The sequence below is a fragment of the Drosophila arizonae genome, chromosome 5, assembly GCF_054131065.1.
Source record: "Drosophila arizonae isolate 15081-1271.41 chromosome 5, UAZ_ARI_1.0, whole genome shotgun sequence".
Classification (NCBI taxonomy): domain Eukaryota; kingdom Metazoa; phylum Arthropoda; class Insecta; order Diptera; family Drosophilidae; genus Drosophila; species Drosophila arizonae.
Genome location: NC_142925.1, coordinates 16,870,588 through 16,898,449, shown reverse-complemented (window position 1 = coordinate 16,898,449; position 27,862 = coordinate 16,870,588). Strand labels below are relative to the sequence as shown.

The 27,862-nt window shown below is 36.0% G+C and overlaps 2 protein-coding genes and 1 non-coding gene across 3 annotated transcripts in view; 1 reads left to right on the top strand and 2 right to left on the bottom strand.

Annotated features, from left to right (window-relative positions):
• The first annotated feature begins 830 nt into the window (after positions 1-830).
• The window catches only part of Fili (Fish-lips), a 124,035-nt gene continuing 97,003 nt past the window's right edge, over positions 831-27,862 (top strand). Inside the window, exon 1 of the mRNA XM_089471954.1 lies at positions 831-1,636. The gene's annotated coding sequence lies outside the window, so the exon portion shown is untranslated. The remainder of the gene's footprint in view (positions 1,637-27,862) is intronic.
• PpN58A (Protein phosphatase N at 58A) lies at positions 19,823-21,541 on the bottom strand. The gene has a single exon (XM_018013403.2). It carries the CDS (start codon positions 21,290-21,292, stop codon positions 20,132-20,134), a length of 1,161 nt encoding a protein of 386 aa, XP_017868892.1. The 5' UTR covers positions 21,293-21,541; the 3' UTR covers positions 19,823-20,131.
• On the bottom strand, positions 24,861-24,932 carry TRNAW-CCA (transfer RNA tryptophan (anticodon CCA)). The gene has a single exon. It is a non-coding gene; the product is annotated as a tRNA-Trp (tRNA).

Sequence of the window (27,862 nt, the reverse complement as noted above, 5' to 3'; positions counted from 1 at the left end):
TCGTGCAGCCGAAGCATCCATACACAGCCACCCACAAACAGTGTTGCCAGGTTTTGAGACATAAAAATAGCAAAATCGTCTCTAAAAAATAGCTGAAAATAGCTAAACAAATTTTAAAATAGCTTACAAAATAGCTGAAACCTTTTATTTTTAAATGTTATTTAATAATGTTACAATTTGGTCCACATCCAAATCATCATCAGAATTATATTTTTGATTAACTGGAATCATGTTTAAATGGAATCATGGAAAATGTTTAAATTTTTTGCCCAAAGGCGCCAACCGCAGTTTTATGTTTTTTTGTCGCGGCATGCATTTTAATATCGTGCAGTTTGGCAAAAACACTGCATTTGCAGTATATACAATACGCCCGCCTGTTGTCTGACTCATCCTCCTTAATCCAATTCTTAAATTCGGTGATTGTTTTCCAGGAATCACGAAATTTCTGCTTATATTTTTTATCCATCACATACAATTAATGCCAAGAAGCGCGCCAAGAAGAATTAGCGTTGGTGTAAATTCACAACTGATAGTATAAGTACGATAAAGTCGTGGTGGTAGTATCGCGCAGATCATTACGTACAATTTGGGACTTAATCGAAAAATGTTTTTTTTTTTTTTTTTTGGCTTTAAATACTAAAATCAAATTCAAAATATTCGTTTGTAAAATAGCTAAATTTATAGCTAATAGCATTTTCAAAATTTTCATAGCTTTTAGGGTTCAAAAATAGCTAAAAATGCTATTAAATAGCTAATCTGGCAACACTGCCCACAAACGCACGCACTCCGTGCTGCGACTCGTGCATACGCATGCCGCTACTTATGCTTAGTTTGACTGTGGACTCTGGCTCTGGCTCTGGCTGTGGCTGTATTGCTTCCAATTGGAAGGCGCCAGTTGTAAAGCGAAACTCGTCGCGTGTGGTTGTGGTCGGAGCACAATTCTGTTCGTCGCCGTCATCGTAGTCGCATGAACGCCATTTTGCGTAAATTTTCTAACTGTATTTACGTGCGACGCGACGCGTCTTTATGCAAATGCGAAAAGTGCGTGTTGAGGCTTAGGAAAAGAAAAAATTGTTAACATTTAATCTGCCAAAGCCCATAAAACAGCTGCCGGTAAAGTGCCAGAATAAAAGTCAAATAAAATCATAAATATCCTCCGGCTGCTTCTTGCGAACTTTTCGCTCTGCTCCGAACGACTGCTCAACGACGCGTCGCGCCTTCTAATTGGAATTGCACTGATTGAATGGCAGCAAGCGAATAACGGTTTGGCAAGCGCGTCGATATGCAAACAAGGCAAATGCAAATGTGTGACGAAAGTGCGTAGAAATGCAATTTGAAAAGTGATTGGATGCCGCTATTCTATTATTTTGTTGCTTCACATTCATCAGTTTTTAATTAATTTCGCTCTATCACACACTCAAGCTAAAACCTCACAAGATTTATGTATTCGTGTGTGTGTGCGTGTTCGTGTGTGTGTGAATGTGTATGTGTTAGTGCATAATGCTAGCAATTAAATGTACTTATTATAATCCAGGATATACTCACAACAACTAAACAAAAATAATAAATAAATAAACAATTTATTTGTTCGACGAACGGGAAAAAAAAGAATTTATTTTGCAGTAAATAGAAAAAGGTGAGTGTTCACCGTTATTGTTTAGCATTATGTTTGAGCGATTTATTGAATCGATTTCGCATAAAAATGATTATAAAATACGTATGAATTACAAATAAACGGAATATGGAATATAAATAACAAGGGTTTTGTTTAATATTTTAAATTTATTATTTGAAAAATTGTCAATTACTTATTCACAACAAAAACATAATGGCAAAAATTAGATTTAAGGAGAATATTTGATATGTCTCTTTATCAAAAAGGAATAAAATTTAATAAACAAATAAAATTTTTAATTAAAAATTAGTAAATAATTAAATACTTTTATAATATACAAACAATAAAAATCATTAAAAAGTATAATGATATTATTTTATATTATATTAAATATTTATGATTATATTATTTTTAAATGCAAATATTATATATATTTTAATAAATCTATTGGAAGCCTATTTTCAAATTTCAATTATTCTATAAAATTTAAAATTCGCTGCTATCTCTTTATTTTGTTATTTGTGGATCTATCATTAAATATTATAATGAATATACAATAACTTTTATAAATAATAGAATTAAATTCAGTTATCATTTATTTATTTTACCTAAATTTTAATTGGAATTCCCCAATTTTTATGCCTCCTGCTCTTTAGCTTCGAGGTGTTTGAACAGTTCCACGCCTTACTTTTTTCGAACTGTACTTTTCCACTTCTACAACTCATAGACATGTCTGGGCCCGACAGCTCTTACCAAAAAAGCTACATTACCGGCAATTTCAAATGGGTCACGCTTTGCACTAGGCTGATTATCGATTTGAATATGCATTGCATGTCCATTCGATTCTGTCTATATATATATATATATGTACATCAGATACTTCTATATATATGTACGTTCCTCTCTAGCCCACTTCCACCCGCATCGGTAGGCTTTTCATATATCTGCCTTCATGTTATTAGCATTTTGTTAGACGCCGTTAACAGTTGTTTCATAGGTCTTTATTGTTGTTGTAGCCGTTGTTCTTGTTGTTGTTGTTGTTGCACGAGTTGCGTTTGGCATTTAATTAAATTTGAAGTTTTTTTTGTTTTTTTGTTTTCTCAGTTGCTGCCGCTGCCGTTGCTGTTGCTGTTGCAGCTGAGTTGCATTTCAATTGAAATTCGTGTTGTTGCTGTTGTTGTTATCAAACTGCTTGTTTTTGTTGTTGTTGTTGGTGTTGGTGTTGCTGTTGTCTAATTATGCGGCGTGAAAATGCAATCCATGTACAGGCAATTGTACAAATATTTGACACGCGACGCTTAGTTGTTGTTGTTGTTGCAACGTGCAACAATTTAAAATGGAATTGAAAAAGCAAAAAAAAAAAAAAAAAAAAGAATTTTCAACAATTGTTTAAACAAAACTATGTACATTTAGGGTGGAGCATATTTAATGTCAACATATGTAAATTATTGCTTTTTATTGTTGATGCTCTGAAGTTGAAAAACAATTGGTAAAAATGCAGCAGTTAATTTTTATAATAATAAACAAATATAAAATAAAATAAATAAGAGTTAAATATGGTGTAATATAGCAAATTAAGGTATTGAGGTCTTAAATAAATAAATAAAATAAGAAAATGATGAAAATTATATTTAAAAAAAAAAAAAAAGAAAAAAAATTAAATTTGTGAATAATCAATTTGTATTTTTATTTATTAATTTTTTTATTTAAATTTTAATATGAACAATACAAATGTCAACAATTGCTATTGACTTAATAAACAAAAGTTTTTTTTTTGTTTTTGTAATTTTTCTGACAACATAAAAATTAATATGGTATAAAACTATGTTCGAGTGATAAAAATAATATTATTTTGGGCCTAGCATTTTTTAAATATATTTAAAATGTATTTAAAAAATATATTTAATTATTATGTTTAAATTAAATTGTATATATCTATTGTCATTTTAAATAATATAATATATGCTGTAGATATTCTATAGTATAAGTCTAAAGTAGTATATAATATCGTATGTAATATATAATATAAAATATTATCTAGCGAATTTTTTATATTTTATATAAATGAATATATAAAAAGTACTTTAATAAGTTTCTAGTATTAAAACAATTTTTTTTTATTTTTTTTATGAAAATAAATATTTACTTTGCTTTTATTTCAAAGGATATTCTTTTCATAAAAATATTTATGATATGAAATATCAAAGCCTTGATAAAAAAATGAGTTTTCTAATTAATTTGCGCTAAGTAAATGCAAAACTCTTTGATATCAAATACTGTATAAACACTCCAGTCTCGTTTTTTTTTTTCTTTTTTGTTTTCCCTCCCAACTAAACATAATTATGAAATTAAGATTATAAAAACTGTGGCTCTTGAGTGGAATTTCGCTGTATGAAGAGGCAGCTTCTTAGAATTTGCACTTGATTCAGTTTCATTGCGTTTGCAGCAGTTTTCTCTAAATGAATTCTTTGAATGCTGAAAATGTTAAGAAACTCAAGACGAATGAAGAGCACCCCATGCAGGCAGAGACAGAGAAACATGGAGATGGCTGTATGTATATGTATATGTATATATAGCTAAATCTTATCAAAATGTAACTGAGACAAGGTCTCAGCCTCAGCTCTCTTCTTTCTCTCTCTCTCTCTCTCTCTCACTCTCTTTCTCTCTCTCTTCATGCTGAGGCAACTGAAAAACTAGTTCAAGTGCGTGGCAAGTAATTAGTTGTAAGTGTGTGTGTGTGTGCATGTCTACATATGTGTGTGTGTAGTTCATTGCATTTGTCAAGCTGTCTTGAAATTGTGTAAAAATCCACCACAAATATTTACAAATAGAGGGCAAACAGTCGACGCAGTTTACCTTAAGTTTCCTCCACTCAAGTGGGCTTAATTAAAACGAAATTCCAAGGCGAAAGGCAATATGTTGAAAGATTCGAAATTGCTTTTTAATATTTTCCACAGCCTCGCCACTTCAAATGGGGTAAAACAGATTTCCACTTAAAGATTAGCCCCTACAAATGTTTTCTCTGCGCTCATCTGTCAGTGAGAGTTAGAGGGAGAAGGAGAGAAGGAGAGACTTGGAATAGATATTCCTTTCGCTGACTACCTCTTATTGTTATGATATTTGTATTTGTATTTTTAGTACACATTTCGTTGATTGTTTGTCCATGGAGAGCGAAAGTACAACTGACAACTGCTGCTACTCCTGCTCCTCCTGCTCCTCCTGCTGCTGCTGCTGGTACTGCTGCTGCTGCTGGTACTGCTGCTGCTGCCAAGTGTGAACTGTCAACCCGCCAGACAGACTGTGTGGGCTGCATTAGTAAATAGACCAGATAGTCTAGAACGTGTTGGGCGTTTTTAAGTAGTAATTGAATAGGTTCCATTATATTCACGCACTTCCGCCTCGCACTGAGTGAGAAGGGCTAACCCAAAGACCTTTCAAAACCCGCCGAGGTGCCGAAATTCCACTGAATGTTCAAATGCAGCTGCGACTTCTGTTCGTGTGTGAAAGATCCGGATATGAAATCGGAATACTAATTTTAATTGAAAAGAAACGAAAATTGAAGAGTTTTCAATATGCGCCTAGTTGCTGATTAATTTTATTTTCTATTTATTGTTATTAAACTTTCGTTTAGTTAATATAGATGAATATTCTTTAGGCTAAATTTAGTAATAATAATATAAGTTTATGATATAATATTAATAAATTTTATAATTTATGCATAATATAAATTTATTTTATATTTTGCTTATAATACAGATAATATATAAATTATTTTAGATCTATTAACTTAGGAAGTGACTTCTATTAAAGTATTTTAAAGCTAAAATTAAATTAAAATTGTAAAATTAAATTAAATTAATGAATTTTTTATTTGCGCCTCGTTGCTAATTTTAAATAAATATTCTTTAGATTACGGATTTAGATAAATTTTACAAATATTTATTAAATATTTTATTTTATATCTTTTGTTAAAGTATTTTTTTCATTTTTTTAGAATTTTTACTTGCTCAATAAAATAAAATTAAAGAATTTTCAATATGCGCCAATGAATATAAATTTCTATTTATTGTTATTAGTTTTAAGTTAATATATCTATATATATAAAAGAGAGTTGTGTAAAAGTGTCCAAGCACTTATAACTCGAGATCTGCTGGACCAATTTTCATGGTTTTTGATTTGTTGGATTTGTCTCCGCCACGAGTAGGTCAGTAGATCTTTAAAATACTGAAAAAATATAACGAATACTTGAAAAACGCGGTTTTTTCCCTAAAGATTCAAATTTCCATTTATACTCAGTAGCCTTGACAACAGTGACAGTTTCGGTCCTGTATAGAAGTAAATAAACAAATGTAGTCAGTCAGTCTACGGCACAGCCTCGAGCAGGCCAGACTATTCAACAAAAAAAAAAAAAGACTATTCAACAAAAAAAAATTTTTTTCCAAATCAAAAAGAAAAATATTTCAAATCAAAAATCTGCAAAAATTCAAAAAAAAAATCAAAAGATTAAAACCTGACTGTTCAAAAAATAAATAAAAAATTTAAAATTCGAAATTCAAAAAAAAAAAAAAAGTTAGTTATTAAAAAGTGTATTTTTGGCTTTTTATATTTTTGGACTTTTAAACATTCTAAATATTTCAAATCAAAAATCTGAAAAAATTAAAAAAAAAATCAAAAGATTAAAACCTGACTAATCAAAAATAAATAAAAAAAATTAAAAATTCGAAATTAAAAAAAAAAAGTTAATTATTAAAAAGTGTATTTTTGGCTTTTTATATTTTTGGACTTTTACACAAGCTAAATATCTCGAAAGTTCAGGTATTTGTTTGTCTCAAACATAAATTTGTGTAAATTATTTATATTTATATTTCTCGATTGTTTTATATGGTTTTGTGCGAGGGCAGTATTACTATTAATAAAAATGCCGCGTCCTAGAAGATCTAATCTTTCCCGGCGGACCCATAATGCAATTAGGCAACGGAATAGCGCGAGTCAATTAATCGCCCGAGAAAGGCTCCGCGTTAGTACCCAGGGAAGAAGGACTTAATTCGTGCTTCTCAAAGAGAGGCAGCCCGTGAAATGGCAATAAGAAATGGTTCAAGGATTGATTTGAATCGAGCAGCGTTTCGATATGATTCCACCATTGATTACAGCTTGAATCGTTTAGTTTGCATTGGTCCAATGGACGTTGTTTGCCAGCATTGTGGCGCATTGAAGTTTGCTGGTGAAACGCCCGGTTTGTGCTGCCTTAGTGGTAAAGTGACATTGCCATTAGTGGTCTCGCCACCAGAGCATTGCGTTCCCTGCTTTACGGCGAAACACTAGAATCACGACATTTTCTAACGAGCACTCAAAAATACAATGCCTGTTTTCAAATGACTTCATTTGGGGCGGAAATTATTGGTAACGGATATAATCCGACATTTAAGGTAATTTACGTTAAAAATGTTATTTTCTATGACTGTCAAAATAAAAAAAATAAAAAAAAAAAAAAAATTTTGGAATAATGTAGTTTGTTAGATTTATGTAAAAAGTGTTTGTAAATCTAACTATAACTATGGCTTTGAATTTAAAGATTCAAGGCCAGATTTGCCATCGCATTGGATCATTGCAACCTATTGAAGATGCACAGCAAAAATTCTTGCGAATATACTTCATGGGTAATATGGAAGAACAACTTGACCGGCGTCAAGAAATGAACACAGCTATGAAAAGAGCAATTCTCCAAGATTTGCCTGCTTAGAAATTTAAACCAACCAAAACTGTGCAATGGAACGCGTTTGGTGATAAGAAAACTGATGAGCAATGTGATTCACGCGTCGATACTCAAAGGAAAATTTAAAGATGAGGAAGTTCTTATTCCTAGGATTCCGATGATCTCAAAAGATATGCCCTTTGAATTTATTTGAATTCTCGCTTCGTCTTGCCTTCGCCATGACGATCAACAAGTCACAGGGCCAATCTTTGACTATTTGTGGCCTCAATCTAGAAAATGTGTGTTTTTCTCATGGTCAATTGAACGTGGCAAGCTCACGTGTTGGCAAACCATCCGCATTATTTGTTCTTGCACCTGACCAAAAAACGAAGAATGTCCTTTACAAGGCGCTTGAATGAAAATCCGATTAATAAATTAATCAGAGTGTATCCCAACCTGAACAACATAGCTATCAACAATTTTTTACCTAGAAATAATATAGAGGGCAATGCAACGTTTGCCGGGCCAGCTAGTATATATATATATATATAATATATATAAAGATAAAAATTCCTTAGGCTATTTAATATGTATTTATAACTCTTTATAACTCTTTTTATTTTTTCTCGAGAAATAGGTGAATTTATTTACTACCTGCATAAAATATCTTTTGATATTTGTAGTTCTAGGATATCTGTAGTTCTCTTATAATCCTGCTACAGCTCACTTCTCTTATGCAAACACATGCGATGCCTGTAACTCCACATGCTTAGCACCATCGTTAGATTACCTGTTTCTGCCGCCGCTTCTTCAGCTCAGTCTCCTGGTCCTCTTCTTCTTCTTCCTCGTGCACCCACACTCCACGCTGTGGCAGTGGCTGTGGCTGTTGCTGTTGCTTTGTGCATTGCTCGCCCGGTGACAAATGCCGCCACATTAGCCACTTTGTAGCGCTGGCCCATGGAACGCACTCGCATTTGGTGTGGTTCAGGAGCGGTTCCAGCGGTTGCAGCGGTTCCAGCGGTTGCATTTGAAAGTTGATTTATTCGAACTGATTATGGAGCCATGTAGTTGTATGTGTGCGGTCATGTTTGCTGCGGTTTGCCATTGCGCCGATAATAGTTTTAAATAAGTCCAAAGTCCAGTTTAATTGGCCAAACTAATGTGCATCAGTTTGGCCAGAGGCGGGCGGGAGGCGGGCCGGTAGCTGCCTGCAAACGAGACGTGACTTATCAGCGAATGGCAAGACAGCAAGACAAACACCTGGAAAGACACAACAAACACACACACACACTTGAGTGTCTGCTTATTTATCGGTGAATATGTCATCAGTGTCAGTTGGGCATTAAAACTAAACAAAGTGTGTCACCGTCTGCTCTGTCAGCTCGTCCACCCACAGAGAGTAAACCTATTGAGTTTCATGGGAGCAGCACACACACTCACTCCCTCTCTCTCTCTCTCACTCTGCATTGCACAATCTATGAAAAGTCATCTTCATCTCAATCTTCTCACAGCTGCCTACACCTGTCGCCTGTCTAATTTATGCCCTGGGCCCATCCACAGATAAAGCCTTCAATGACATATGGCATATATCTGGCTACAGCATACAGGTTAACTATATATATATATATGCATTCATGTTTATGACCATGTAACATCATTAATAGCCCCAGCGATGACGACAACTAACAAATTAGTTCGACTTTTGATTTGCATAATTGAGTTTTAGTCTCGAATTTCGTTTCGAATTTTCCATTCCCAGCCCTAAGGCTGGGCAATTTGTTAATGCTAAAGAGATCGGCCGATTAGCACCGAATATGCTCGATAGATGCAAGAAATTGATGCGACTGTCAACATGTGCTCGATGAAAAGCCTAGAAAACAAAGCACAATAAAAAAATGTTTTTATCTGAGAAGCAAATATAAAAAATCAAAAATAAAATTTTGGGCAATAAAAGTTGAATTGGAGAGATTTTGCTGATGAATAGAGAGAGTTGGATGAATAAAAAATTTAAAATTGGAAAATTTAAAATATAAAGCTGAGCTTTAATAAACATACAATTTTATCGGAACAACGGATTTTATATGGTAGTATATTAATTTTAATCATAACTAAACAGCTTTAACTGAGGATTAAGGGTTTTTAGACTTTATCAATCAGTTGCTAATTAGTTTATACAATTAATTGAAATTAACTAAATTTTTAATCAACTCAAAAATTCGAAATTACAAAAAATTAAAAAAAAAAAAATTAATAAAAAAAACTTTAATATTAAAAACAAATAAAATAATAATAGTAATAATAAATTAATTTTAAAATAATAAATAATAAATTAATTTTATAAATTTAATAATAATTTTTTAGTCAAATATAAAAATATTAAAATAAAATACTTTCCAAATATACATTTTTTTTATTTTATTTTTTTAATAAAAATTTTTACTAAAAAATTGCAAACATTTTAACATAAAAATTTGAACTATAGTGATTATAAAAACATATTTTGAATATTAAAAAAAAAAAAAAATAAATAAAATAAAATAAATAAATAAAATTTAAAGAAATATTAAACATTAGTTATTAAATAATAATAATAATAATATAAATAATATATATATAATATTAGATAAACTCTCTCTTAACTGTGAGAATCAACTCATGTGAAAGCAATTCAATACACATAAACAGCTTTGAGCTCCAGTCCAGGCTTCATTTCCAATTTGCATCTATCTATGCGTCCAACTGCCCCCATCTGGACTCCAAATGCAGTTACATTCCCCAATGCTCCCAAATAACTCACAAAGAGCCGAAAAGTCAAAGAGATCTGCGCAGTTATTTCGATATCGTGGTCAGGCAACAAAATTTTAACTATTTCTATTTTTCTTTATTTTTTTTACCGCATATTAATGTCAGGTAATTCGCCAATTTAATTTGCGACATTAATATTGAGCGGCGTATGAGAGGCTGGTGAGGCTCGAAGGGGGGCGTGGCTAACTATGTCTTGGCTACGTTTTAGAGAGCCCAGCTGTGCAGCTGTGCGTCGCTGCCAATTACAATGGAGTTTTTGTGCATTTGTGAAGTTTGTGCTGCATTTGCCTGCATTTTGTCAATTGCAATAAAATAATCAGCATGCAATGCTGGCCTCCAAGTGAAGCGGGAGTGGGGCGGGGAGGCACAGAGGCGATGGGGCATATAGTTTGGCCAGCCTTTATTTACTTTTGCATACCCCGTGAGCATTACAAGCTATGCAAGTGGGTATATTAGTTTTAGGCAAAGGAAGCGAATTTGGGAATGATAAGGCATAGATAATAAATATATATCATATCTATGTATATAAATAGTCCACTAAATCTGATTATTGGTCTAATGTTTGTCTCTGTGTTAATTAGTCTGATATTTATACTATGTCAGCTAAAGGTTTTAAGATTCATAAATATTTCCTTCTACTTTCATCATATATTATTTCTATATATTATATATATCTTCGATTTGGGACTCTGAATTTATTAATATTAATTTTTAAATGAGACAAATGAATCAGATAAGATGGTAAATCTATTACAAATATATAAGTATTTTTAATCTTCTAGTGCCTTCAGACACTTAGTTTATTATTTAGACTTACGTGTATTACCTCCTCTCATATATGGGAAAAGTGTCTCTGCTATTCACATACTATTTTTTACTCCCGCTAAGCCAGTTGTGAGATTCTCCTAAGATTTATATTGCTCTATACCTATTTCTTATCGAATATGCTGATCTATAACTATAATGTCAAGGAATTGAAATATGAGTTAGAATTTCTCTAACAGTTTTTATGTTAAATATGAAATTAAATATATCATACTTTATTTAATTATTTGTTAATTTTTATTTGATCATATTTCATATAATATGGTATTGAAATATAATATTATATTTTTTTTTTTTTTTTTTGTATAATAATTTCTTTAAACTGACAGCCTCTTTATATTACTTATAGGGTAATTCCGGGTCACTTAAGTTAAGCAAGACATTTCAAAATTATTCGGCAAATGATTTTCAGAGTTATGTGTTACATATCATATATAGATATATGATATATGTGTATGTATGTATACTAAAATCCTTTGTACACAGTATTTTCTAGTCGAGTATGCCCACCTCGGCGTTTGCCTTTGCTTTGGAGCCTTGTGTGTCTGCAGATTTACGACCCGCATGGACAACACGTTCAACGTTCAAATTGCGCGACTCCAAGTTGCAGTTGCAATTGCAACTGCGACTGCATTTTGTTGCCATTAACATAATAATGCGGTGGCTGTAGTGAGCTACCCCAGCTCCAGCTCCAGCCCCCGTCCCTTACTACACACACACACACACATAGAGCACAATTGCGAGCCAAAGCAAATAATCAACTTGCGCTAATCTGCAGCCAAACTGCATTTAGCGATTGTCCGACTGTCCGTTTGTCCCTCTCGCTGTCCTTCCCTCTCTCTCTCTCTCTATCACTGTCTGTCTGTCGGTTTGTTTGTCAGTTTGCCAATTGGCGGGCAGCTCATTCGGTCAGTTTGCGGTTTTTATTTTTCGTAACGTTTATGTTGATTATTTAGCGACTTTTGTTGTTGCGCCTCAATCAACATATAAACATGCCCATATATACCTATATATGATATATATATATATATGTATGATATATGCCTTCGTAATTCAATACGGATTTCAGCTCTGAGCTGGACTTTAACTGATTTGCATTTTGTATGATTTGTTGACTGTTTTTGCTGTTTGCTAACTGCGTTGGTAGCGCCATTGCGGCAGCAAAATAAAAGAAATAGATCCTTAAAGCGTGAGCTGCATGAATAAATAAATAAATGGATATGTATATATATTTATATATATAGCAAATATATCATGGAGTTATAATTGCAGGAAATGATATTAAAGCCTAATAAAATGTTAAAATTAAAATTTTAAATTTTTTGTACAAGTCAACTTTGAACTTTGCTTCACCAAGGCCTCAATCAATGTCCATTGCATGGATATAAATAACGATATATATATATATAATACATATAAAGATATCTCCTTGGTAACTAAAGTCTGAATATAATTAATTTCACATCAAACTCTTACAGTTCAGTGAAAGTTTATCTAATGCTTTACATACATATTTCATAAATGATTAATTATGTTCATAATTTTTGCATATTTTCAATAGGCAATGGATAATTAATATCAAAATTTTGAGCTCACTCCGATTGCCCTTTTTTTCGCAGTGCATAAATGACTCCCGCATACGCAGCCGCTGCCACTGCTGCAGGGCTTAAGAAGAAGAGAGTGAAAGAAAGAACACAAAAAAGCAACTGATTTGCGCTGAGTCAAGATAAGGCTCAAGCCAGCGAGTGAGTGAGCGAGATAGAATAAGGGGGGAGAGCGTGCGTGTGTGTGACACACTGTGTGTGTGTAAACTCTACACTCACTGAGCAAAGTGTAGCAAAGAAAGCGGGACGGACAGTTGAGTAGGTAGATTGGAGAGCGATGCCTTTGACTGTGGCTGAGGCTGTGGCTGTGTGCGCTTATCTTGTCTGGGTAATCGCGCTTCGATTATTAACCCTCATAAATTGAGCACGATATGTGTGTGTGTGTGTGTGTGTGTGTTTGTTTGCTGAGCCTGACTTATGTAATCCTGCTTGTAACGGGTTCCTCATTTTCATTAGCATGCGCGCATGGCTCTCCCTCTGTCGCTCTCTCTCTCTCTGTCTCACTCTCTCCTACTCTAGCGGCGTCTAATAAATGTTTTTCAATTTTGCTTGTGGTTTTTTGCTGCTGCTTCTTCTCGTTAGCTGAATTTGCTCTTTTCTCGCTGCTGCTGCTGCTGCTGTTGTTGTTGTTGCTCTTCATCATGCTCGGCTATTGTTGTTTGTGGTTTCTGTTGTTGTTTTTTTTTTTTGGCTGGAAAATGCTTTATCATGGCATTTGAGGCACAGACGCGCCTTTGTTGGCTTATTGAGCCATAACTGCAAGTTTGTTTATTATTATTGTTGTTGTTGCTGCTGCTGCTGTTGTTGTTGTTGTTGTTTTTGTTGTGGCTCTAGCTTCATCCATTTTCATTTTCATTTAGGTTTTTTTTCCCACTTTGGCTTTGCTTATTTAACTGATTAATCATGTTACTTATGCAGCTGCCTCAACTACGAATAGAGAAAGTAGCTCATATTTTGATAAGATTTCAATTTGGAATGCCTATAGCTGTACTTGACCTATTTGTAGTAGTATTTCCATAAAAGGAACTTTAAGTGCTGTAATAGCTTTTTCGAGAAAATTTTATCTAAAAATAATCTTAATTTTTTGTAGTTGTTCCCTTTTGTTAGCCTCTACCATATACATACATACATCGTTAACAATTTCTGACCTAACATATTAATAATATTTAGTACAAAATCCATTATTTTTTTTATTTTTATATACCACCCCCTTATCATTGACTGCCCCTTTCAATCAAGAAATCGACAAGTCATTATTAACCACTATTGGACTCCGCCTCAACCCCCTTAATTTAGCTGAATAACCGTGACTAAATCATTTTTCACTGCCATATGGACCCGCTTATCCTGTCAAAAATTTTAAACACTTTTTTATCATTTCCTCTAAAAAAAAAAAGAGAATGAAAAAATGAAATAAATTGGAAACAAGCCTAAAAGGTGTTCAGCATAATTCCCTACCATTATAAAATGCTTTTTATATTTCCTTTTTTTCGATTCCTTTTTTATCGGCCTTTTTTCCAGCATGAATTTCACTTTTGTCCTTCGCTGAGGGTAAGGAAAAAAAATGTTATAAATCATTTGGCTGGGCATATTTTTAATAGAGTTGTTACTTTTGTTTATTATGTTGTTATTTTCGCTGCTTCTTCTACTACTTTGTTGTGGTTGGGTTCTTTTTGAAAAGGGTTTGCCAAAAGCGAAAATATGAAATATGAAAAAAAAAGTTAAATATCTCCATTTCTGCCTAATCTTTTAATTAATAAATATAATTTCATTTTTTCCGTTTCATTGCAGGTGAGTGCGCTGTTCAATGCTCAAATATAATAAGGTAAACTCGATATATGTGCATATAAGCCTAAGCAGATCTGTGTCATACTACCTACTTAGTTACATTGGCTTCCATTTGCGGTTAGACAAAATGACTTTAAAGTTGTTCGGTTCAGCCCGAAAAGCCAATGAAAAGGAAACTACACTAAAGGGGAAAATAAAACCCCACAATTTTCAATTCAGTAACAACAAGAAGTAACCAACATCATCATCCCCATCATCATCATCATCCCCATTCTCATCAGACGTCCCACACTTCCTTCCGCTGGGCTTTAGCCTGTTGGGGGGCTTAGAGCGTAGCGCGGCGTGCAGCCCCATCACATTTGACGCCTCAAAACCACAAAGGCATTACAAAGAAAGGCAGATGGAGATGAAGGTGGTTGCCTGACAGATACCCTGTAATGCCATGTAGTAAAAATGATATGCATTTATATATCTTGAGAAATGAGAGAATGCTTAAAATGCACAATAACTTATTCATATATATAAGAAATGTTTTATATTTGTCCTATAAACAAAGTATATTTAAAGTTAGCTAAAATATTTATATAGGGTATATTTTTAGAAATTGAATATTAATAGTAATAAAACTTTGAAAAAAAAATTTGTCTACGGATTATGATATTTCTTACATACAGGGAATGTATTTCCATTATATCTATAGTTATCTTAACTCTCTTTTATATGTAAGATCTATTCAAGTACACCTCATCGCATTCACATTCCCTGGGTATCTTAAGCAACTAAGTAAGTCTTTCGCCATAAAAAAAAGGGGTGGCACTAACCTCTAACTACCGTTAGCATATGCTGCCTAGTGTGGGCGGTGCAGACGGGGCTAAAGCTCATCCATGTTGTAAGGCCCCATGATTGATGGCTCTTCTATGCTGTTTGCCATTTTCCTATAGGCATCTGCTGCGCACCTGTTGTAGACATTTGCTGAAAACGAGCTTAGACTGAGCATTAGCCAAGTCTCTGACTTTGGTGTTTTTTATTATTATGTATATTAGATATGCATTTGTGTGTAGAGCTAGAGAGCCGAGGAATTTGGGATGAATGTAAAAGGTTTTCTTTTTATAGATGATATTCTATAAAACATTGACAATTCAAGATGAAAATAAAATGTGTTTCTTCTTTGAAGACTTGAAATTAAAATAAAAGGTTTTTCCATATTTTGGAAAGGTTTTTCTAGATTACATTTAAACTTGTATGAGGGATTGGAAGTTTCAGATAAAAAAAAAAATTATTTATAATTTTTTTACATTTTTATCTTTCATGGAAACTAGAGATGGAAGTAATTTGATTTTTTCTTAAATGTAGATAGCGTTCTTTCATAACAGCTTGAGAACTACTGATTAAATTAAGTATGATTTATCATATCGAGATAATATTCTATATTACAATATATGATATATTAAGAACTTAAAATATTTTCTAAAATATATATTCTATAGATTTCTATAAAAGTAACAGAAATTGTGATGTAAGTAAAGGCTTTATATATACATGTATATAGATATGACTTCCTATTCTCTATAATATGTTATTTACGTATAGATAACATTCCCATCTACCATGTTATCTCTATATTCTATATATTCTACGTTCCCAAAGTCTCTCTTGTTTCATTTTTAGAGCATATTTGTGTCTCAACATAAGTTATCTTCATAATTTCTTTAGCGCATATCTTAAAGCTGTCTGTCTTTAAGCAGTGGAACACCTTTCGGCAGGTACAAAATGTGACGAATGCAAACAAACAAATTCGCAACATTCTGAAAGTTTTCACTTTCTTTGCCGAAGCGAAGGCAACATGAAAAACAGCTAAACAGTTGCCTAAACAACGCCACAGTTTTCACTTCCGGGACTTGTACGTCAATGTCAACTTTGACAGAAGCGAAAGACTGAAAGAGACAGCGAGAGAGATAAGGCGAGATAGAGAGAGATGACAGGCAGCAAAGCATGGATTTACTTTTATTTTATTACTGTCATTGTTGGCGAACTGCTTCCGCTTCCAAGGGGGCCGGCCACGCCCACGTCCTGCCCGGTCCAGGTTTGGAATTCAAGTAACTTTTTGGGTTTTTTTACTCTCTCTCTCTCTCTCTCTCTCTCTCTCTCTCTCTCTCTTTTCTTTTTGGGACTGCACTTGGGGTTGAAGCAAGTTCTTAGCCATGTTGCAAGGCGGCTGTCGTTATCCTTTTGCTCGGCTGGCGCCTTTATCATCCATCTGTGCTCAGAGTTCCTGCAGCAACAACAACGTTCGTTATCTGCTGTTTAGCCAGGCGCATATGAATGTGAGTGTGTGTGTGTGTGTGGGTGGTTGAGTGGGTGGATGGTTGGGCAGCAGCATCTTTTCGGCTGCTTTCACCCGACAGTGGCATTCGCTTTTCTTTTTCTTCTAATTTTTTTTTTTTTTTTTTTTTTTGGACAAGTCGTAAATTAAAAATGGCTTAATATGTAAATCCTTGCCTGCACTTTCTTCACTCGCTCGCTCGTTCTTTCGCTGGCCGCCTGCAGATTAGTTTTGTGGATATTTCAGCTTATGTATGTCCCTGTCTACATGTCGCCGTCTATCTATCGTCTATCTATCGCCTTCTGCCGTCCAACTCCGCCCAGACATTTGGACATGCAGTAAAATTTATGCGCATTGACTTCAAGCCGGGGACGTAGACAAAGGTCGACTCGATTCGAGGCGAGTCCTGTTGTCTGCGCTCGAGCACACAGGACATAGGACACAGTTGCCTCGATGTTTACTTTAGCTGCCCGTCCAGTGATATGCTTTTGTTGTCGTTACTCAGCACAAGAACATGACAACTCCTTGTCCTTGTTCTCTGTTCTGTTGCTGACTTTAACTAACCCTTAGGTTCTTAGCCAAGTTCGTGTCGCCAATTGTTGTTTCTTATGCGCGCTCGGCGTTCGAGTGAAGTGGGCGTATTGGTTCATTGGGGATTTTCGATGTTTGGTATTTTAGTAGCTTTGTTTAAGGCTTTAAGCTGAATTAATTTATATTATATATAGAATATATTAAAATATTTTATATAATATGTTAAATGAAAAACACTTTTGTTTACCAAATGTGTATTAAAATTATATGTATATTAAAATTAAAAATTAAAGCATATTTACCATAATATAAATAGAGTGTACATTTTTTTTTTTTATAAAAATTTTCCCAATTCGCAATTTGACAATCTGCACTGACTTTTTCAGCTTTACAGACAAGCATGTTATACGCTTAATATACAGACTTATCTTAAAGACAATTAACATACACCTAACATAAAAAATTACATTTAAGACAATTGACATACAGTTAACATTTTTATTTTTAGTTAAATGGGACACTTCATTTTTAATCAATTTACGGTATACAAAAGTGTTGTGCTTTACATTTTTTTCATTTAATAGTACAGAGCACATTATCCTTTTCTACTTAAACGTAATCTTTTATACAATGGAAATTGATTTGTTAGATATTAGCATATGTACGGGGACAAAAACTTAAAGTACCTAAATAAAATGGGGAAAACTGCCGAATCCAGCTGCATTTACTGCGAAAATGCAATGGACGATGCAGAACACACCTTCTTCAATTGCAAAAGATGGTCGGAAGAAAGAATCGACCTGGCAGATACAGTAGGTGAAGTCAAAGTAGAGACGTTAGTACAGCAAATGTGCAGCAGCATAGACGCTTGGAAAAAAGTCTATGACTTCGCCGAAAAGGTTCTGCGGCGGAAGAAGTATGACCTGGACGCAGGCACACAGAGGGCAACGCTCATTTAGAGCACACAATGGGGTTCCACCTTGAAGGTTAATGCGGGATATCTCCTGGTTCCAAGGTGGATTTGAGCCCCAGAAGAGGAGGATTTTTTAGTCGGTAAGCAGTTATGCAGTCCGACACACCGGTCAAAGTGACGACATGACTGACGGTGCATAAAGCATTTTTTCCTACCTCAGCCCAACAAAAAAAAAAAAAAAAAAAAAAAAAAAAAAAAAAAAAAAAAAAAAAAAAAAACTTAAATAAAGACCCCATTAACATTTTCTTAACTTAACATAAAGACTTACATTACAGACAACTGAGACATATTTGACATAAAGACATTATTCAATAGATTAAACCAAGGTTCATTTAACAGAAAGGATTACATTATAGACAATTCATTTAGTTAACAAGAAGTCACTAATGAGACCACAGATTAGTGATGAAACTTAATCTAACAGACCCAATTGGCATATACTGTTAATATATACTGCGTATATACTGTACATATGCTTTTAAGTATGTACTGTTAAGCTTAACATACAAACCTCTTCTATCTACCTCAGCTCTCACAACGAGTATCAGACAGTCGACTACTCCCGTTCAGAATGCATCCCTTGCCTGGCTCTCCAATGCTTCCCCTGGTCGCGCGTTCTGCCTCCTCTCATCATATTAGTTGAAGTGTTGATTAGTTGCTTTGCTGATTAGTGATTGCATTTTGTAATTGCTCCCACAGCATTTGCTCTACTTTTCCAATATATGCATATGTATATAAATATATATATATATATATTTTAATCACTCATCCACTCAGAGAAATTAGCATAACCGAATGCACATTAAATTATTCCCATTGCAATTTGCATTTTCACTTCATTCTACACAATTTTTTACCACTTTTTCAGCTCGTACTCGTTTGGGTGTCATCCATTTTAGTAATTATTTTAGCTCAAACTCGGTTTCGTTTATTTTGTATTGTTTTGTTTCATTAGTCATTGCCATTTAGCTGAACTATGCAATTAGTCCGGAAATCGTAAAATCCGATGCTCGTTTGGAGTTGAAATAATTTAATTTCTTTTATGATTGCCCTTCTGGGTCTCACTCTCACATTTTCTGACTCCCTCACTCTCTCTGTCTAATTTAGCAAATTAATATTAATTGCATGCATTTCGTTAATCAAATGATTGTTGTTGATAATGCGTCAATGCGAAAAGTTTTACATTCTCAAACGGCATTAATTGCTATTGACAAAATTAATTATTCAACACTGATTAACAAATTAATAGTGTTGCATAGCGTTTTGCATTAACAATTTACACAAAACTAATGATGCAATTAAATTTGTATTGAAATCATTTGCGCATTTGAAAGCCCTAAACTAAGTGGAAGTGGGGTAAAAAAAAGGTGGGGCGTGGCAGAGATTTTAACGTATATACATTTTGGTATATATGCTATAGAAATAGTTTATGTATTACATATATATTTTAAAGTTTAATAAGTTATTTCACTCATTTCGTAACGCCTGGTTAAAATCCATAATATTTAAGCACTAATTTCTCATAACATAGACTTTTTTGATTAATCAAAATACATCTATATGAATGGTATTATTTTAATACCAGCTGGAGTTATTTTACTCTTGAAATATTATTCATATTAATACTATTTTTTTAATATTACAAAAAATATTCCATCAAAATGCATTTTGTAAAATCTAAAAATTATTTTCAATTTATTTTAAGCTCAATGTGTGCCATGCTTAATGCATAGCATTTTAATTACATTTTCACACTCTATCTGTTTGTATGTTAATGCTTTTCTGCATTACACAACACTGTACAATACTAAACTTTTAGATTTGGTATTTGGAATTGCGTAAAAACGAGAAAACAAATGAATTCCTTGACTAGTAGATTCAAATGTTTTTTTCTTGTGGTTGTTTCTTTCACGTGCTCTGACACACTAATGACATAACGATATTCAATGTACGATATACAAACGTAACATGCGTATTACGTCGAATTGAGGGCCTTGAAGAAATTACTATGTGCCGTATTGGAATAACGTTTGCTGCTGGACATCGGCTTCTGCATGCGGAAGGTGCACAGTAGATTCTGATCGACGCACATCATGGTGCCGGCATTGTCGAATTCGCCGCAGTAGTTGGGCGCCGAGAAGATGGTGAGGAGCTGACGCTTGGCGAAGAACTCGTAGCCATCCTCGACCACCTGATGGGCACGACAGATTAAGCTGAAGCCGTGCCGCTCCAGAAACGAGCTAACTACATCGGGGCCAAAGATATAGCTGACGCCCCGATTGTTGAGGCCCCAGCCAATGGTGTGGACATCCGGATCGGACCACACCAGATCGCAGAGTAGCCCCTGTTCGGGTATCTCGCACGGTCGCTGGATCATGCGTATCTGATCCATGCTGGCCAGGCTCGGACTCAGGCCGCCGTGACAGCAAAAGATGTTGTCCTCGACGATCGCTGCGACCGGCATGCAGCTGTAGCAGTCGACGAAGCAGCGCCACAGCTTGATATTGTAGCGTCGCTTGCACTCGTCGTAGAAGCCGTAGATGCGGTTCACGCCGGAGCTTTCGTGGTTGCCGCGCAGCAGGTAGATGCTATCCGGATAGCGGACCTTCAATGCCAGCAGCAGGGTCAACGTCTCCACGGACTGCTTGCCCCGGTCCACATAGTCGCCGAGGAACAGATAATTCGTGTCCGGCGGATAGCCCGTCATCTTGAAGTACTTGAGTAGATTGTGGAACTGGCCGTGAATGTCGCCCAGGATATTGATGGGGGCGCTCAGCTTGAGCAGCATCGACTCCTTGAGCAGCACCTCGCGTGCCTGGGCACAAATCTCGCTAATCTCGTGCTCCTCCAGCGACACATTTCCGCTTCCCGCCAAGCTCGATCCCGACTCGGTCAGCCGTGCGATTACATCGTCCAGATTGACGGGCAACAGCTCGAAGCTGCTGCTGCTTTCCGACGACGAATCGCTTGTCGCTTGCTCTGCCTGCTGTTGCTGTTGTTGTTGTTGCTTTGCAGCCAAGATTCGATTCCTTCTGACCATATAGTCCATGCAGTAGCCAACGGCGGCATCCTTGGACAGGTAATTGATGGACGTGGATGTGGTTATAGAAGATGTGTGCTTCTGATAGGATGACATATGATATATTCTTTTCAACTGTTGCAGTGTTCCCTTTTGTTTTGGTCTGCTTTTGTCTGGTAAATCCCGAGTCCAAGGATTGCAACAATTTGGAATTTCGATGGAGCCCCTTTTGGATGAAGTCTGTTTTTGTATCGATTTACTAGATGACTTTTGATCAATGGAAATGAAATACTTGAACTACTTTGGAATTTGAATACTAAAGCTAAATGTGATGAGAAATTTTCATCAGGAAAATCCTTTCATCACTTTTTTGTTGTTGTTTTCTTTTTTCCTGAATGCCTTTCACATAGTCAATTACATCGCAGAACTTTCGTATATAGCTTTTGTGCATAGTTAAGTAGCTGTTAGATTTTTTCTCTCAGAAAGAGGCTTTGTTGTCTCTTGATTGACAGCTGCTAAATCAGTGCTGCTCTTGGCTCTCTCCCTCCCCTCGCAATCAGGGCAACATTCTCAGCAGAGCTCTGTGACAAATCTCTGGCTCAATAGATAGAGCACAAAGCACGCTTCTAACTGTCTTTCAATCAACTAAATTTCTAGCTCTCTCGCTCAGTCTCCCTCTCTCCCACTCTCCCACTTCCTTTTGCTCTCCCCGGCTTTTATTTTTCAAATCAACATAATGGACACTTTGCCCGGCAGCAACGGCTCAGCGTTGGCTCCCCTTCCCACTCAATCCCTCTCCCTCTCTCATTCAGCGACGATGGGCCACACATAAAAATACAAAGGCAAACTTCACTTTTGGCTTTGACAGCTGACACGAAATGCAAAAAGCAACGCATTTTGTGTGGGTGGCCCAAGGGTGGCTGGCGCAAAATATGCAAGCACCAAACCAAACACTCTCACACACACACACAGACATTCACACACATACGCATGCACCCGCTCTCACAGCGCTCTCCTCCAGGCATCGCATTCCATTTCATTCCAGCTCAAACCTACCGCAGATGCAGATTTCTGCTTTGGCCTGTCACTCATTAAGCATTTTGCCAACTGCAACTTAGTTCCGTTGTTTTCATTGTTGTCCTTGTCATGCCAAGTGTCACAACAGTCGCCTGCATTTCGTTGATTTTACGAGCGTGTGACAAGCAGCTAAAAACGATTGGGAATTCTGTGAAGCAGAATGTAAGACTTCCCTTTCGATTAGTTTGACGCAACAACAACGCCTTGAGCTATGGAAGTGCCAGCAAGGGGATGCAGAATTAAAGAAAAAAAAAAAAACAATAAATGCCAAAATAATCATACTTCTGTATTTATAAACTCAATTTTGCTTCTACACATTAAACCCAAGAAACCCCTTTGACCCTTATCTACGCCACTGTCAAGTTGACAACATGTTGCCCACATATTTAGCGCGGTTGCTGCTCTGATTGAGTATTTGTCCAAGAAATATATTCGACTCCCTCACTCCTCCGCTCTCGGCACCCACAGGCAAGTACAGTGTATATGGATTTGCGTAGCACTTTGTCTTCCTCTCTTTCGCATTTTGTTTTGTAGGCAAATATTAAAATATTTCACACGAAAAACTTACACGAGTGCCTGCGCCTGTGTGCCTGTGTGTGTGTGTGTGCTGGCTGCAGTTTTGTGCTATTTTTACATGGCTTCGCTGCGGCAGAGCAAACACAGCTGGGCCTTTAACATTGACTGCGGGGCGAAGCTGGGCCACCGACTGCGTCGCTTTGCTTATCTAATGGGCTGCAGTTGCAGCGACTGTGGCGTCGGCGGCGCGACTGCTGCTTATCGCTATTTCCATTGTTGTTGTTATTGTTACTCCTGCTGCTTCGCCCGCACATACAGGCATGCATACGCTGAGCGCTCAGCCTCTGCCGCGCTGCTGCCGCAGTGTCACTCTTTGAGCTGCTGTCTCCGACTCTTTCTCTTCTACGTTTTGTTTGCTGTTGTAGTTGTTAATTGCTCGTCGCTACTTTCTTGCACCCTTCACAATGCGCCGTTAATCACAGCAGAGCTGCGGTAGAGTGTGTGTGTGAGTGAGAGAGACGCAGAGAGAGGGCCGCACACATCAATGTAAAATTGTTGTTGGTTTTCGTTAATGGGTTTTTATTTGTTTATATGAGCGTCTAGAAAATATGATGCGTCTGCATATGAGGGACATCCCCTCTAGAACCCCCGCGCCCCCTCTCTGCACTTCTTCTATTGACCATTTGCGCTTTTAGTTTTGCGCGCTGCTCATGGGAATTTTTACAACTGTTTTCCATGACAAGTGCTCTTTGGGTTTCTGTCAGGGAGGGGGAGGGGTGAAAATTTCAGTTGTCATTTTTCGACTCAAGTTTTTTTTTCTTTTTGCTCTTATATGTTATTAGAGCAGCCCCAGTTGTGTGTATATTTAAGTGGGCGTGTTCTTTGGCTTTGACTAGACAATTGAAGCTTTTAAGTTCTATTTTTTTTCTCGGGGTATTATTAATTTGAATTTTTAATGTGTAACAAAATGTTGTTTACAGTATGGTAAAAGGTTCTAGTTTTTTTTTTTTAAGCAGGCTGATTAATGGGAATGGAATTAGAAATGATAAATTTTGTAGTTCGTAATGTAAATACGAGTACAGCTTTATATACGCCTAATGTAAATCGAAAATGAGGAATTTACATATGTTTATGTATGTAGTATATAATGTGAATATGTAAGAACATATGTTTCCCGTATAATTTTTAATGTGCTACTATAACTCTCCCATACTCAATATGCTTTCATCAATCAATGTCATAGGAATCATATTGTATGTATGTACGAACTTTCAGACATACATATGTGTATGTATATATGTTTATATTCCATCAGAAATCAATTAAATATTTATTGACAGCAATCTAAACTGTCAAAAATAAATCAGAAATATTGAATTTCTCTCATTTTGGGCAAATACAAAAAAAAGTTCCCAATTCCAAGTACATTAGTTCATCAAACGACTGCTAATCTAATCTGTCAAAATCAAAATGCTAAAACCCCCAAAAAATTAGTATATATGTTATTCAAATAGATAGCATAAATATAAATATAAATATTTATATACATTTATACATTTCTATATCCACTACATTCCGAAGCAATTTAATTTCATCCACAAATTCCTATTTATAATTTGTGATATGAAATGCCGAAATTTCATCAAATCGACATTTTGATTGAAAATGCCTTGTCGATATTTGTGGGTGGCGGACTAATTAACACTTTTCAGATGTGACATAATGTTTCACTTTGGGCTTGTGGAAATGCGAATGGAAAGCCCACATGACAGACAGATAGCAGCGGGCGGTGGAGGCCCTGACCTAACAGTTGTTGTTGCTGTTATTGTAATTGTAATTATGTGTTGTAAATGTGACTGTTGACATTTGGAATTGTTTGCAGTTATGAAAGACAAAACGTCGCTAATTAAGCCATCATAACTGTTAGAATATGGGCTCAATTCGTTAACGGCGGCATTATTTAAATATTTTTCAAATAATTACAGAAGCAATGTGAATAGTGAATAAAGAATGCTTAGTATTTGAACAAAATCATTAAAATTAATATATTTACATTTTATAAAAAAAAAAGAAAAAAAGGAAATCTCTCAATTGACCCCGACGTGATTTGAACACGCAACCTTCTGATCTGGAGTCAGACGCGCTACCGTTGCGCCACGGAGTCATGTGCTACGATCCGCAGCTAACTGTCAACTAGTGCTAATCTAATTGTTTTTGTTTTTGTCTTTGTCTTGTTCGTCCAGTTTAGCAATTGCATATTTACGGCATGCAACAACAAAAGTACCGCTATACATGTGTGTGTGTTTGTTGAGTACGAAAGTCTATAAATAGACTGAGCAGTGCAAACATGTTATCTTATCATATGCGCACAGTGGTATGGGCACGATATTGCTTGCGCTAAATTCAAATTGTGATTTCTTATCGCGTAAATTCGATTAACGAGCGATTCTTTGTGTATGTTTTTATGTGTTCCAATCATTTAGCCCGATTTTAGGGTACTTATTTATTCAAAATGCATTTGGTCGGCGATACAGATGTATTAAGAGTTCCGTGTTCCCTGTCGATTGTCGGGCACCTGTAATGGCCGGGGCAGACGTGTGCCGCCAAAGCTTTTAGCTGTCGCCGATGCCGACGGAATTCACACAACAAGCCCAAAATAAATATAAATCACAGCGGGAACAACATGGGGCAAATGAATGAAAATGCTGCACATTTCGGTGAAGAAAACAGGGCCAACCGCTGTTCGTTCTGTTTCTGTTTATTTATTCATTGATTTTTATACACTAGCCAGAGCTGCTATCGGCTCTGGATTCTTGTAAATGGAAATGCATTTCGATAAACCCAGGCCAGCCCTATAAAACTGATTTGGATTTGGCTTTTCTTTTCTTTACTCGAATTGTGACTAATTGTGTGTGTGACTCCTCCACAGTCTTTGGGTGGTATTCATTTCACTAGAACTCCAGCTGTTTTCATTGTTTAGAAATTAATTTTCCAGCACTGAATTTATACAGGGAAAATAAATGTATATATGTATATATGTATGTGTATGTGTGTGTGTGTGTGTGTTTTTTTTTTTTTTCTTGTGGCTATCGACGGGACGCCCTTTTTATGGCTATTTTTATGTTTTAATATTTATGGTTTTTAATGCTCATATTTAGTGCGGCTGCCTACATGGGTCTACAATTTCCGTGCCGTGGACCCACTTATGCCAGCCTCATAACACGTTTTGGGCATGTTTCAAGCAACGGAAATCGATCGTAAAATTTTCACTCTCTAAATCTAAAAGAGTTGACAAGTTCACACGGGAAGGCCAGCCTCGTGGCCACAAGCTGAACAAAGTTATTAGGGATATAATCACATAAATCAGTTGGAAGTATGTATATGCTAAATAAATGTTGAACTAACGGGTATAAGAGGGGATTAAATCTTAGATTACTTTCGACAGTCTGGTAATGGGCATAATTAACTGTTTAGTGTATGCTTAAGGTATATTTGATAATTCCCATGAGCTAAATGAGCTTAAATGTTAATAGAGCTATTCTTATACAAGGTTTAGTAGTGAAACATCAAGAGTATTATGAGAGCTCGATGTTTCGGCTAAAAATTCTATTAGACTGTGTAATATTCAGCTTCAATTTTCATAGTTACAAATAATATTTCTTAAAGTTTTAGCACTTACAATATATAAATTATTATTATATATTATTTATATATTTTATTTTATCTTTTTCTGTTGTTAAATAAAAGTCAACAAACTAAAGCAGCTTAACTTGCGTTCAATCAACTCAAGCTAAAAGTCATTCTCAATCATCAAACTACTCTACCTATACATACATACGTGTATGTGTGTTGCATTCAAGCTCTACATACATACACATACTCATACACACTTAACGACTCTCGAACATTGCACTTAACCAAGTCGAGTGTAAACAACATGTTAAAGAAATGAATGGAGCCTTATAGAAATGGCTCAAATAACATAGACATACATACACACACACACACACATTTTTTGCAAGTGTTGCAAAACTCTCTTGATCAGCTTAAGCCAAACAAAATGAAGAACAACATTTGTAGAGCTGTCGCTTGAGTTGGACAAGTTGTCGTTAACAAGTCCAAGTCAAGTCGAGTCAAGTTAACTATAGTATGTGCGTGTGTGTGAGTGAGGGGCAAAAATTGTTTTATAGTATATTTTTCGAGCATTATAGCACTTTACACTTTTCACACGCTAAAATAATATTTTTTCTAGCCAGAGCAAAGAATTCACACTCTGCTTCATTGGTCGCAGCTGGCTGAATGAGAGTAGAATGAAGTAGAGAGAGAGTGGGAGTAGGAGAGCGCTCCACTGTTTGAGTGTGTAAACACAGCAGCGCAAATGTCAAGTAGCCGTCAATTGGCAGGCGCACGGGCGAGAGCAGGACAGCCTGACAAAGCACAGGACAAGACTGAGCAAAGGTCGTAAACCACAATTGGGCAGACAAAGCGTAACTTTGGTTCGCCTCTCTCCCTCTCTTCGTTCTCCCTCTTCGTTGCTCCCTTCTACCACTGCTCCGACACTTTCACTGCAGTCAGCGAGCGCTAAAAGTGTTTGCATTTTTATCAACTCCGCTCGTCGTTTGTCGCTCTCCCTCTCGCTCCCTCTCGCTGCTTGGCTGTCGGCGGCAGCGCCTTGTGCAAACACATCCCGTTGACTTTTTGCTCTACTCTACACGCTCTGCACTCTCCACTCTCTGCACTACGCTCTCCGCTCTCCACTTCTCGCTGCCCAAGCGTGCTCTAATACAGCGGGGCCATGGCAAAACCGCTTAGCATGTTTACCGTTATGTTCGGCACTTGAATTCGCCGTGTTGCATTAGTTCGCCATCCGTCTGCCCCATTACTCACGCTTAAGTGCAGACAGGTGCGCCTGGGCCGCCATTTTGTACATAAGAATGTAAAAAGAAAACAAATGTTGTTGCTGGCTGGGAGGCATGATAGGGAAGGGGAGTGGGTAGAGGGGACAGGGGCCAGGAGAGATCGCAAGGAAGTCCGTGCTACGTTCATGTTTGCTCTGTTTAACCTACAAACGTGCTTAAAGGGTTTTTTTCGCTC

Excerpts from the sequence above, each read along its gene's own strand:
- PpN58A (XM_018013403.2), bottom strand. The coding sequence starts at position 21,292 with ATGTCATCCTATCAGAAGCACACATCTTCTATAACCACATCCACGTCC.